General features: G+C 37.7%; 1 protein-coding gene across 1 annotated transcript in view; it reads left to right on the top strand.

The window, feature by feature from the left end:
- Nucleotides 1–14,096, top strand: part of SORCS2 (sortilin related VPS10 domain containing receptor 2) — a 528,344-nt gene that overhangs the window by 474,967 nt on the left and 39,281 nt on the right. Inside the window, exons 15-18 of the mRNA XM_085059750.1 lie at nucleotides 8,423–8,543; nucleotides 9,864–9,997; nucleotides 10,607–10,735; nucleotides 12,451–12,622. Of these exons, the coding sequence (XP_084915876.1) occupies nucleotides 8,423–8,543; nucleotides 9,864–9,997; nucleotides 10,607–10,735; nucleotides 12,451–12,622 (556 nt within the window). The remainder of the gene's footprint in view (nucleotides 1–8,422; nucleotides 8,544–9,863; nucleotides 9,998–10,606; nucleotides 10,736–12,450; nucleotides 12,623–14,096) is intronic.

The raw sequence follows: 14,096 nt of genomic DNA, 5'->3' as shown, positions 1-14,096 counted from the left end.
AGGAAAATATATTTTATTCCATTGTGCTCTGCAAAAAACCTAGTTAAGATTTTTAGGAGTTTTGGTGGTAAAGTATTCAAAAACTTTAGGAAACATTCTGTGTAAAAATCCATTTCTAAAGAGACCTAGTTAGGACTTTAGGAAAGATAAACTATAAAGTATTCATAAAATTTAGGAAACTTGGTCTGTGTAAAAATCAGCTTCTTAATGAGCAGCTCAAATCCAGTATTTATTGCTGAATGAATAAGTAAGATTTGCTAAGAAATTTTCTCAACTAAATTATTTTCATCAAAATAGTGCATGGACTGGTAGGTTTTATTTTGTTCTAAATTCTGTACGAACGAAAGTTACTGCAACTCAGTATTATACTTAACAATAATTTATATTTGTGAAAAATTACTTGCTAATGCCGGGTTGAGTAATGGCCTAACTCAGTGTAAAAGGAAAAATTTGTGTGTGTCTGAAATATTGATGTTCCTCTTCAGAGGAAATAGTTAATGCAATGAAAGCTTCAAACCTGTTAAAATTGCTTCTAAATCACATTTCAGCTTCTGGGAGTGTTTCCCAAACCAGGTTATTTAGATTGCAGTGCAAACCCAGTAGGCACAATAACCATGGTGCTGCAGACCATAGCCCCTTTTAAAAGGCCAGCAAGAGGTTACATAAAAGGACTGCTTTTCTTTATGTCAGGTAGAATCAAAATCTTCCTTGTGGGTAATTGTATTTTTTCCAGAGGGCTATTTTTCTGTAATGTCTCATAGAATAACAACTTTGGATGCTGCTGGGAACTTTATGACATCTCTGAACTGCAGAGCTGTCCTGAATGCCGATTGTTGTGTTCCTTTTGGGTTCCTGGATGATAATGGAAACGGGAAGATACACTAATTTAAACTTACTCAGAATCAGTTGAATATTAACAAGTGTTAGATACTAGGTAGAGCCATCTGGATCTTTGTAACTATTAATTCTGCTAGAAATGTCAGCCTCACCTTTAGCAACATCAATAACAGCCAACAGTACATGTAGTTTGAGGTAATTCACAAATATCATGGAATCACCAAACTTCTGGATAAAGTGGAAACGCCCTCATTTTGCTCCTCCCTACCACTTCTCAGAACCTAAGCATTCATTTCCATTCTTTTTGCCCAGCAGAGCTAAAACTAAGACATTTTGGCATTACAAAATGAATGGCAATTATTAGCTTATGGGAGGAGGAAACAATGAAAAAACATATTTTGGTCGGATTTCAACTAAATTGTTTCCTCCCTTCATTTTTCATTTTGGCAGACAAAAAAAAAAAAGAAAAAAAATATCCCAATCAAGAAACCCTACTCTTCTCTTTAGTGCATTAAGTATATGCATGTGTTTGTAGTTTAAGGCATTTAAATCATAAATGTCTCAGCATATTTGCACATGATCTCCTGTATACACAAGTACTTTGTATGTGCAGTTGCTTTATGTAGGCAGGTGTCTACTTTTGCACATGGAAGCATTCATCATTTCTGTAGTTGCAATTTAGGAAGGCCACTGAAATGTGACCTCTGTTATGTTCTTTCAGGGAATTAGAAAAATATGCTGAATTATAATCTTGATGTGTAACAGACTGCAATTTGAATCTCACATTACTTTCGTCCATTTTACTAGAAGGAGCCCTCTGACTTATCTAGGTTTTTGTTGATTTTACAATGGTGTAAAGGAAGCAAAGACAACTGTTGGAAAGAAAACACATCTAATAAAGATTCACTTGCCATTTTCTCTTTTGAAAATAGCAGGCTTTAAATATCACTGTAGTAAACAGCCATAGCTAACCTGCTCTGCCAACCAATATACCCTTGGAAAATCTTTCATTAATGACATTATTCCTGTGAGCTAAGGAGAGCACTGCCTGTTGGCAGTGGCTACACTAAAGTACATCCTTCCATGCCACAATCTCATCATTTCACTCAGCTTGGTAATTTCTGCACAGATTTTGGAATGTGTCTTGCTGTGTGTTTAAAGACACTCTAATAATATGAGCTACAACAGGCAGAACAAAAAGAAAATTGTTTCATTTATTTGCTTTTTCAGGGATGTTGTCATCATTGTAGTCAAGGTCTATGTGAAGCAAAGTAAATTGAAAAGACACCTTTAACTAATCCTTTCATGTAGAAGATAACTCAGAAAGATGCTGCTGTTTTAATGTAAATAGCCTCTGATATCTAGTGAACTGTAAAGTGGATTGAGAGTATTTAATCTGAAATTGCAGTTGTGTTATAAAAGTTATCAGGGAGATCTGAGAGTTAAATATTTTCACACAACCGTAATTTCACTGGTCATTGTATTTCCTTCCAATATTATTTACTACAGGAAAGGAAGCCTCATATATGGAATGATTTATAAATATAATTTTTAACAAAGCTCTGTGACTGCTTCCATTTAAAAGAATAGGAGACAGAAAGAATTGTTAAAATAATTTACTAGCATCTCTGAGAGTGTGGTTTCCTTTCCCAGCTTGGTCATACACTCACTGTTAGCTATTGAGGTTCAGATCTGTAAAGAATTTCAGGTTTGTGTTTTGAACATCTTGGCTCAGGTGCTGTCCTGAGGAATTTAGACATATTATCCAAGAGGGAGCCCTTGAGATTGCTCATGTCCCCTCTGTGTGGGGCCCTCAATTGACCCTGATTCAAATCCTAGGTGTTACGTCAGCAGCTCTATACTTTTGAACTCCCTTCCAACAAAACTAGAGGCCCTGTTCAACCCATAAATGCCACGTAAAGTTAGCAGAGTGTGCCAGCAGGGCAGTACAGCTACTGGGTCCTGTTTTGAATGTCACAGATGATGGCAAACTCACACAGAGGAAAGCAAAAGCCAGTGCAGCACTTGGAAGATTAAAGCAGTGAGTCTAGAATGAAAGAGGCTTCTGATTTCAAAGAAAAGTAACTGTGCATCACACGACTGTCATCACTAGTCTTCAGTACAACTGCAAAACTTGCACAGTTTTAGTTGCTGCATTAAACATCTGCATGAATTCCCCATGTGACCTTTGTGTCCTTGGTGGGAAAGTACTGCAGGATCACTCCCCCCACTCTCAGGTCTTTGAGGGTTCTCAGGTATTCTTGAGTAAAGCAAAACACACACAGACAGAAGATGACACAGCTACTACTGCTCATCTGAACAAGGAGTATTTATTGAATAGGTGCTCTTGTCTATTGAATAGAATTTACTGGAAAAGATTATCATTGCATATAATTTCTGTTAAATTAACTCAGCCTGATTATGAGCTTTATCAGGAACAGAAATAACCAGCAATCCTCCAGCAAATAGTTTAAATGAGTTAGCTTAAAAACGGCATTAAACTGTCTTACCTATCAAATGATGCAATCAAATTAAAAAATTATGTGCTCATAAATGAACTAGGAACAAATGTATGAAGTTGTTATGGCAACAGAAACACTGAAGTTAAAATAATGGATCCTAAATTCTTGCAAATAAAAGTAAATTAATCTCCAAGGTAATTGGAATTCCTTTCAAAAATTATTTATCACAGCATCATCTTTTATAGTTTCAACAGAATTGATTTGATGGCTTTCTAATGAAATATAGTTAATCAAGAGGAAGGTTTTAGTAGCTTATGAATTGCTATCATCTTGATATATAACTTCTAGTCATCAGTTGTACTTGCTGCACCATTCCAGTTTTTTCATTCATATGATTTTATTCATCATATATATTTTGCACCTGAGTAATTATATTGTGATTGCTATTATGAATTGCTTTATAGTAGCTCATATTTTTGTCTAATCCATTGAATCCTACTTAATACATGCCTCTGTTACTTTGAAAACTACTTTTTATTTTTTAATTCTAGTGATATTTAGCAGTACATTTAAATGTGCATATCTGCAAAATTCTACTGCCTACAGAGCAACATGTGCTACTGCAGCTACAGCATTAATAGTGATTTAGCCTGTTTTTTCAAACAGTTTGCTAAAGTGAAGGCATGTAAAGTGCTGGATTCCTTGGGAAATTTACCCTAGGAATTGCAAAGCTGTATGGCTGCATTTTTAATGGAGTTTGTGACTGTACTGGAACACTTTCTTGAATCTTCAGGTTTTATTTAAGCCAGAGAATGTTGGGATCAGTTAGTTACTCTGCTCTGTGAGAACGTGGTCTTCAGTCTGTAGAATCAGAACAGCTGTAATGGAAATGAGTTTTTGGGTTTTTTTGTTGTTTCTTTTCTTGTTTTTTTCAAGAGGCTGGACCGACAGACACAAAAGTTATTTCTATCTTCTGCTACAAATCCACAGAAGAGAATGTTACAGTTCACCAACAGAAGCAGTGACTTTGCTGTAGGCACAAATGGTTTGTCCATAGCCTCCATATCATCCTAGTAGAATTTGCAAAACTTCTAGAATAATTTCTATGCTTTTTCCTATCATTGTAGGCTGTGGAACTGGGCAATGTAATCCTGATATTTTCTGATTCTCTAAGGGAGAATAAACAATTTCAATAGCTTTTATCACTATTTTCACAGAATTCTAGAATTATAAAATTCTTGAGGTCAGAAGTAACCTCTGGAGGAGATCAGGTCAAATGCCTTTGCTCATGCAAACCCACCCAGAGCCAATGACACAGAACTGTTCCCAGATGGCTTTTGAATATCTCCAAGGGTGGAGACTCACAACCTCTCTGGGCACCTGTAACAGTGCAGCCTCACAGCAGAAATGTTTCCTGATGTTCAGAGCAAACCTCTTGTGTTTAATTTGGAGTCTGTTGTCTCTGGTCCTGTCACTGGGCACCACTGAAGATGTGGCTCCAATCCTAGCAGAGGATCTTCTTTGTGCCTTTCCTTCAGGTATTTATTGACACTGACCATTCTCCTGAGCCTTCTCTTACTCAGGCTGAACAGTCCTACTTCTCTCAGCCTCTCCTCTTAGGAGAGATGTTCCAGCCCCTTCCCTACCTTCACAGATTTTGTTGAGCTCCCTCCAGTCTTTCCATCTCTCTCGTCCTGGGGAGCCCAGAACTGGAGCCAGTACTTCACATGTAGCCTCACCAGTACTGAGGAGAAGGAAGTAGAGAATAGTGTGGCTGTATTTTTAAGTTTATTGATCCTTGTCCTTCCTCTTTCTTGCCCTTCCCCTGGTATCTTTGAAGACAGTTCTTAACTCCATAACAAGATTCTGAAAACATTTTTTTGTATTTATCAGCTTTATCTTTTCCAGAGAAAAACCCAATTCTTTCAATCTTTCTTCATTGGTTAAATTTTCAACCAGCTTATGAGTAATTTTGCCCCTCTTCAAATTAATCTTTAGTGGGTCTGTAAATATGCATATAACATCCAAAATTAGACACAATATTCTTCCAGAGGCTTCACCAGTGCCAAGTTATCAAAATAATTACCTCCATGTCTTCTGTTTTCCAGTTCTGAATACAACCTAGAATTAATCTTATTTTGCAGCAACACTGCATTCTTGTTTTAGTTCCACAGAATTCCCCAAGTCTTTTATTTGATATTTGAAAGTTGTTTTCCATTTCGGTTTTCCACCTTTGCTGTGAGTTTGTTTTAGGGTTTTTTTTTTTTTTCCCAAGGATTACTTTTTGCACTTGGTTTTGGAGTATTTCATCCTATTGATTTCTGAGCATTGCTTCCATCTGTCAATGTCCACTCCCTTCCTTATGTGTTACCTGCAAAATTTTTTGTCTTTCTTTTTTGACCATGAGTGTTAATGAAAATATTGACTGTGGACCCATCATATCTTTGTGATACATATCTCAAAATATTCTCTGTTTGATAACTACCTTTTGAAAATGGATTCTTTTAATTCAATATGTATTCCCATTCCTCTTCACAGTGATTTTATCTACATTGATGTTTTCTTTTTTACATTGAGACAATGTCAGCTAGAAATGTGGAATGGTTTTAACAAAGGTCAAAATACGCTAGATTTTTTCGTTTCCTTTATCCACTAAGCTAGTTCTCCTGTAAAATGAGAAAATTATATTAGTTTGACATGATTTGGTTTTGACAAATCTGTAGTAGCTGTTTGTTATCATTTTAATTATCGCCAAGGTGCTTAGAAGTGGATAGCTCAATAATTTGTTTGGTATCTTTGTGGATATCAGAATTAATTCCCTAACTCTCTGAGCTCTATTTTGCTGTTTTAAATCTCGGGTTATATAGACACACATAAATGTGTATGTGTGGTTGTGTGTGTGTATTTATATATATAAGCAACATGCTTCCCTTGCCATAGTTATTTGGAATCACCCTCATGAGGTTTCAAAGATCATTAATAATAGTTCAGAGATTATTTTCAGGAGAATGTCATTATTCTGTTCTGCCTTGAACTTGAACCACCATCTCATTTCTTCCTCTTTCCTTGACTAATCTGCCTGAGATAGCTCACATGAATGAAGAAAATTTCATTTGTTCTGGAGAAAATACTTTTCTTGAGGCAGGAATGAAGCTTTATTAGGACTTGGCTACTTGCATTTGAATATATTTCTTGATACATGAGTTAATAAAAGAGATATTGTAAATCTGTAAAGTTTTGTGATGTCTAGAGAAGCATTCACTGAGGAAAGTTGTTGCATAAGCTCGTGGTGGAGTCTGTCTTATGTTATTACCTTGTATGGAGCAATAAAGATTTTAGAAAAGAGATGCAGATATTTTGCATGCAAAAGGCTCTTCATGTCTGTCGGTAAACCCAGTCATATTGAAACAGGCGTTGTGGAAAAAGCATGAGACCACCTAAGTAGTCACTTTATTGAGTATGTAACTACCAGTGAATGAGATTACATGGTGACAGCAGCTCTCAGGATCCAGCTGAACCAGAAAAAGGAACCAAACCCTTAGGCTGGGTGAGAGAAGTGGGACCACACACCTATATGCACATAGAGCCAGTGCACTGAGCCACATTCTTTAGTCTGTGTGTGTTGCTTCTGCTGCTGAGCCACGGGTACTTTTAGAAGGAAAGGAATTAGATGGTCCAAGTCCTTTAATCTCAGAGCCTTACAAGAAAAGAGTAAGACACACAAAGTAAATGCACATGTTTCTGTTTAATTAAGTGCACTGCTGTGGTGTGGTTTGCTGTGAGAATGGGTTGTTCAGTCATAATGTGAGCAGTGTGGGCAATAACCTAGTGATACCTACATCTCTCTGGCATGGAGGAGAAACAAAGACACCAGAAAGGAAAGGGGGAAATCACTGTACATCTTTAGTCTCTGTGAACTATTTTTCAGCCTCTTTGGTAGATTTTGGAGCTCTGCAGCCACTTACCATGGAAGATGCTTAGTGTCATGGTGTTGCCTCTGTGCTGTAGAGAATCAACCACTTCTGGTCTACCCCAGTTCCACTTTGAACCTGGTATTCAGGACAAGAGAAATGACTGTGCATAGCAGAATGCTTTTAGCAAAACTGTACCATTCCTGCTGTGTCTGGATTTGGACAAAACTGAGGGCAAAACAAAAGGAACGAATTACTTTGGAGAATGATACTAAAGCTTGGAATATGAACTCTGTGCAGTATGAACTGCACAGAAATTGTTGGCTTCAGAATTAACCTTAAATTCTTTGGCAAGTAAGTCGCATAATCCTGATACAAACCACAAATACATTTTACTTTTGCCCAAATAGAGTCTTTATCCTTTCTAATTTGTTGCTGGATGTCATACTTACCCATTTTGTTTTGGAAATAAAGATTCTGACTTAGAAAATGTTGGCTGCTTTGAAAGTGCAGCTTGGTTTTTAAAGCAATGAGATTTCCTTTTTTCTTTTTCCCCTACAAAAATTGTAGAATTTGTAGCTGGTTTTTGTTATACACTGCTATTTGAACTATCTGAAATGAAAAAGAGACTCTTAGAGTTCTCCAGCACAATGTGTAGATGTAGAGTATTACTTATAAATTAATACAATATCATGTAATGCTGTGAGTTTAACAATAGCACATTGCCAGCTGAAGACTGTAGAAATTAGCACAAAATCCCGCAACAAAAACAAGTGAAGAAAGTGCAACTCATAAGGAATGAGTGACAGAGCTTGAAACTGATTCTGGTGATCCTGGGCTTTGCTCCCTGATCTGAGCTTCCTGTCAAAATCTGAGAGCTCTGTCTGTTTCATGTAGCAAAACAATAATCAAAAATATTTGATTCAAATTAGAAAAGATTACTTCTGATTAAATTTCTGGATAGTTTTTAAGGGGAAAAAAAGCCTCTGCTATATGAGTTATATATTTTCATTGTGAAGTTTCATACAATTGACAAATGTTTCCTAACTAGACTTGTTGTACATAAAAAGGAATAAAAGTGGAAGAAAAATTAACCTGGGACCTTTCAGCAGATAACTGACCGTGGAAAGGAAAAGATAGGACTGAAATTTTGAATCTCTGATGTATAGTATTTCTTTGCAGTAAGAGTTTACTTTTGGTCTTTTTGTTCAGAGTGTTTGGACATATCAGCTACCGGTCAGACTGGGAGCTGGTGAAGGTGGACTTCAGACCATCCTTCCCCAGGGAGTGCACTGATGAAGACTATGAATCTTGGGAGCTCACAAATCTACAGGTATTCATGGTCTTACGTTAACTGACAAAACTTTTCCATAGCTTTCAGATTCATATAGAACTGTGAGCTGGGAAAATGTTTCCAAATTGAATTTGGATGCTGCATCCACAGCTTAGTCTCCTTATGTGGATTTCACAAGAGTTGAAAGGGGGAGAGGATTTTGTGTTCCCTTTGGCTGTGTGATCTGTGTCCCAGGAAAGGCAGAGCTATGTCTGGGGGGCTGCCATAATGATAGGTGGTCCTGCTGGGTTGGGAAGCATGTTCCATAAACCAAAGTGTGTAATATTGATTGAAACAATTTCAACATGCAGTCGTGTGTTCTGCCAACTTCCTGACCACATACTGAACTCATATATAAATTGCCATAAGTAAAGTCCATTCCAGAAGTGATTTAGGATCTCAGTGGACCAATCATGTAATGGAGTCCAGTTGTTTTGGGCATTACCATTTCTGCAGTAATGCACTAAGGCTGTGCTAATCCTGATGCTCTGGCCAAATCCACTTTTGGGAAGCTAAATTCTATGTGAAATGTACTGATTAAAGAGACCAATATGAGGTTGGTTGGGCTTTTTTTTTGGTTTTTTTTTAATTAAATGGAATATGTCATATTTATTCATAATCATTCTGATTATTGTGTTTTACTTCTTCCAGTACATTTGTTCTTTTGCTCTCTGCAGGGTTGGTTTATTTTTTGCATACTGCTCAGTGCTACTCCAGCTCTCATTTGCTAGTTCTCATGCCTAATTTTACACTTCTTGAGACTGCTGTGTGTTTACAAAGAATGTTATGCAGATCTGAGCCTAAAGAGTAACAGTGTCTTGGGATATTGGCATTGAAATGTCTTTCAGAAATTAGAAACTACTAAAATGACTTTGACAGAGTACTTGCAGCTGCCCAATTACCAGTAGAGTGTGTATGAAAAGAGTTCATTCTGTGTCCACATGGTTGGTGCTTGAGGTGGACAGCCAACACAAGATATAATGATTTAGAGAAATTCACCTATCCACAGCCAGATGAAATTTCTAAATGGCCAGATAGAGCTTTGTGCACAGGTTGTACACACATGAAACACAGGTTGAATTGCACTTGAATTTTCATGTGAGTCTTCAGATTTGTGTCCTGGAAGTACAGACTGTGTTACAGCTCTGTGATGACCTAGTGGACAGCAGTGGATGTGAGGACTTTCCATACCTGTACATTTGAGTATCAGAGAGTTGATAAAGTTTATAGTCTTGGCAGCAAGACCAGCCTTTCTCTGGACATCACAAGGTCATTGTGGTGGAGGTGACATTGCAGTAAGTCCAGTGCTTTGATATTCAGGGTGATCGTTGCATCATGGGCCAGCAGAGGAGCTTTCGAAAGAGGAAGATTTCATCATGGTGCATTAAAGGGAGAAGTTTCACGTCAGCTCTCACATCCAAAGTTTGTGAATGTGTGAACACTGATTTCTTGTGGTGAGTCTGTCTGTGGGCCTTTTGACTTCTTGCTAATAAATAGTTACTTAGAGTTTGAGTTGGGTTTATTTTTGCCCCTGTCCCTACATAGCCATATAGAAGCAAATAGGGAACCTGTTATTGAATAACAGGTTTCTTTTGCATTTGCATTTGTTTAAAAATATTGCCATGTTTAAGTATTTGTTTCACCTGACTGAACAAATCCTGATGTTTTTCTCTATTGATCAAGACTTGAAAAATTTCCATTGAATTGATTTTAAAGGCAAGCAAACCCTTTCTACTTAAAAAAAAAAAAAAAAGAAAAAAAAAAGAGAGAAATAAAGAAAATGAATGGTTGGTCTCAGTGTCAAAGGAAACCTTTAAAAAATCTAAGCTACCAAGAGAGGTAATTTTGCAGAACTGACAAAGTAATTGCAACCAGTTTTTCCCCCAAGTGTACACAACTGCCATTGAAATTAGAACAGAACTGGCTTCATCAACTTGTATGTTCATCTGGTGGAATCACCCTGAGAAAATATACTGACTTTTAAACCTGTAGTCTCATTCCCCCCAAAATGGACTGCAGAGTGCAGTGGGGATTGTCACACATTTGGTGTTGATGTTTTCCAGTGATTACGGGTTTGAGCGCTCTGCACCCCTGAAGTCGGAGTCGAGCAAATGCTTTGCTGACTTTTGGTTTAACCCAGAAGCACCTCCTGAAGACTGTGTGCTGGGGCAGGCATACACCAGCAGCACTGGGTAAGCTGATTCTGCATTTCACTCTCTTGATGAGGCTTACAGAGAGGGGGATAATATTTCAACCAACAGCCTCAAAAGGGGTTTGAAAGAAATTCTCATTTGAGTACTTAAACAGAGTTTACAAGAGAGCTGAAGAGGGACTCTTCACAGGGGCATGTAGTTATAGGACAATGGGGAATTCCCTCAAGCTGAAGGAGGAAAAGTTTAGATTAAATATTATGAAAAAAATCTTTGTTGTGAGAGTGGTGAGACACTGGCAGAGGTTTCCCAGAGAAGCTGTGGATGCCCTGTTCCTGAAAGTGCCAAAAGGCCAGGTTAGATGGGGCTTTGGGAAACTTGCTTTAGTGGAAGGAGTCCCTGTCCATAGCAGGGGGTTTGGAACTAGATTATTTTTAAGGTCCTTTACAACCCAAACCAGTCTGTGATTCTGTGAAATGTAAGTAAGGCAAACTGTAAGAACTGGAAAATGGAAAATTTCTGGTTCTAACTTAGAGCATGAGCAAAGGCTTCCTATGGACTAATGAAAGAAAAATATTAATTTGTATGTTCATAGCAGTTTAAAAATGAGAAAAGGGGGAGCTGTCTTTTTCAGCATTTTTTTAATATTTTGTAGCTATTTGTTACACTTCTGATAGGAATGTTCATTCAGAGCCTTTTCTTTTAGCTCATTGCTTAGGTTCAGAGTAATTTTTAGTTTGGATCCAATGAATTACTTGGAGGAACTGGCAACATCTCACAGAATTTCCAAGTTCCTCACTTCCATAGGGGTGAGGAGTTCTGTGGAGAATAGATTCTTTTCCTGTCCATATGGGACACTCAGAATCAAAGGAAAGCTTTAGTAACTATAAACAATACTGCACAGAATATACACTACAATGTAGTCTGACGTCTGTGCTGAGAATAACTTGCAGCTGGCATCTATTCTGGCTTATCATAACACCATCACAGTCGGTTGTGGAGATGAGAACCAAATGATGAAATGTCCAATCTGGCAATAGAATCACAGACTCTGTGTATATTTACCTTACTGAGGAAAATGCTGCCTTTTGGGTTGTGGTTGACAGCTGTGATATACAGAATGGGAATTCAAAAGAGTGAAATATGACTCTGATTTTAAAGAATGTTCAAAAATAACATACCTGTGTGAAAGTGATCTGTAAATAATTACTGTACACATCCAACTATTTCATTATTAGCACTTTAGAAGTGTTAGTCCTTTCACTCTTTTATACAGTTATATTAAATAAATGTTTTAAGTGTTTTAAGAAATTGATAGATTTGAAAGCAGCAGTTAAGCAGTGAGTTCTGGGTTAATGCAGAGGCTGTTTGGTCTAATTTCTTCCTGATTTTTGGGGTTTGAATGAAGATGTGTAGAGCACTGAAGACTCGAATGCTGGAAAAGGGGATGGCAGAAAGGACAGCAGACAGTCTAGCTCCTGGGGGGCTGGTCAGGCATGTTTCTAAGCTGGAAAAGACAGACTCTTCCAAGGCATGGAAGTGAAATCCTCATCATGCTCCACATCCTCTTTCTTCTGCAGGCAATGTCCCCAGTGAAAGTACTTGCACTGTGAGTTGGCTTTGATCATTTGCATCCTTGTCTGTTTGTGAACCCAAGAGAAATGCAGTAGCTACAATCACACATGCATTTGGTGCCTGTGCTGACATCCTTTTGCTTACCTCCAATTGACTGTGTCCACTGCTCACTGTTTTTGCAGGTACAGGAAAGTTGTTTCTAACGTGTGTGAAGGTGGAGTGGACCTGCAGCAGAATTTAGCACACCACATGTGCCCATTGATTGCTCCCAAGGGGCTTCAGATCAGCATCAGAGAAGAAAGTCTGGCTGTCAGGCCTGGGGAAGACATCACCTTCATTGTCCGACAAGAGCAGGTAGTAATGAACATTGGCTGCAAGGAAAGTTGAATCACTGAATTTAGGGTTAATTTCATTCCTGCCTGCTTTGCTGCTGAATGAAGATTAATTTGTGCTTGAGACAAACATTAATAGCTTTCTAAATATTAAAGTTTGTTTGCAAGTGAATGAGACAAGGCAGTAAACTCAGTGAACCTCCAAGTTCTACCCACAGAACAGGATTTTTCTCCTCAGTGGAAAAAGCACTGGCTTCTTGGAAATTCAGAGTAACTGGATTACCAAAATCTTGCTAGACTGAAAGTTTCAGCTGCTGTATCAGAGAAGAACAGAAATGCAGAGAACATTTAATATTTGGATTTAAGTGTTTTTGAGAATCAACCTTTCAAAAAGGAATGAGGCAAAGCTTTACAGAAATCAGCAAATAGCACAGCATAAGAATATTTATTATATATTAGTTGTGTTGCCAAAGATACAGGTTTTTCTGTTTATTGAGAGAGACAATGCCCTAAGGCCCTGACCAACAGCAGTGAGTAACTTTTGGATGAATTGTTTGCCATGGACTTGTTTTCTCATGCTTGTTTTTTAGCATTAGGCTATAACTGCTGTGCTCAGGTTACCAGAGTATTGAACATCCTGGCTAACCCTGCTGGTTTGCAAGAACTTAAAGAAAGTTCACTCATCTTGGCAAACCTGTGCTGTATAAATTGAGCGCTTGGGATTTGTTTCTGTAATAGAATCAAGAAGGTTACGTGCAGAACACTGGGCTGCTTAATACTTCTCAGGCTCTGTGTCCCAGTGCATGCAGTGCCCCAGCAGTCTGTGTGGCAAGTTCTGCTGCCTTCTCTTTTTGGAGTTTGTTTGGAAATGTTTGCTGTAAGCCTAGAGCATTTGGTTACAATTTAGACTCTAATGATTTTGATTGGCAGTTTGACGTTTTTCCTGCTGAAGCTTTCATGAATCTCTGTGGCAATATGAAAAACATTTAAAAATTATTCACAAATCTTCAGAAGTAAGGGATCCTGAAGAGAATCCCGTGCTGTGTTTTTTGGTGAAGTCTTTGCTCCATAGATCAAAGAAGAAGGCAGATATAGAAGAAATGTAGCAGTTTGGTGCCCTCTATGGCTAAGAATAATATTTAAACTCAAATGTCCTGAGATTTGCTTAGGACTTGGTCTATATGACAAAATCTAATGAGAATTAATAGCAATTATTGAGTTTAAGAAACAGCTCTACTACAACAAACCAAAACATACTGCTTTCTCTGGTGAACAAACTTAATTTACTAGTTTCTGTGAATGCAGGTTGTTAGGTGCAGGGATACCAGACATCAGGGAGTAAAGGTGGAAGCCTTGTGGTACATTTGGACAGTTTGCAGCTGTCCTTAGAAATAATAATAATAATAAATAAATACATCATCATGACCATAGTTTTCCCACAATTCTGTCGGCTGAATATATGGATAAATAATGTTGTGATAATCTCCTATTTTTTA

This window comes from Lichenostomus cassidix, chromosome 4, assembly GCF_008360975.1.
Source record: "Lichenostomus cassidix isolate B80296 chromosome 4, HeHo_3.0, whole genome shotgun sequence".
Taxonomy (NCBI): domain Eukaryota; kingdom Metazoa; phylum Chordata; class Aves; order Passeriformes; family Meliphagidae; genus Lichenostomus; species Lichenostomus cassidix.
The sequence above is the reverse complement of the archived record's forward strand: the minus strand, read 5'-3'. Positions and strand labels throughout refer to the sequence as shown.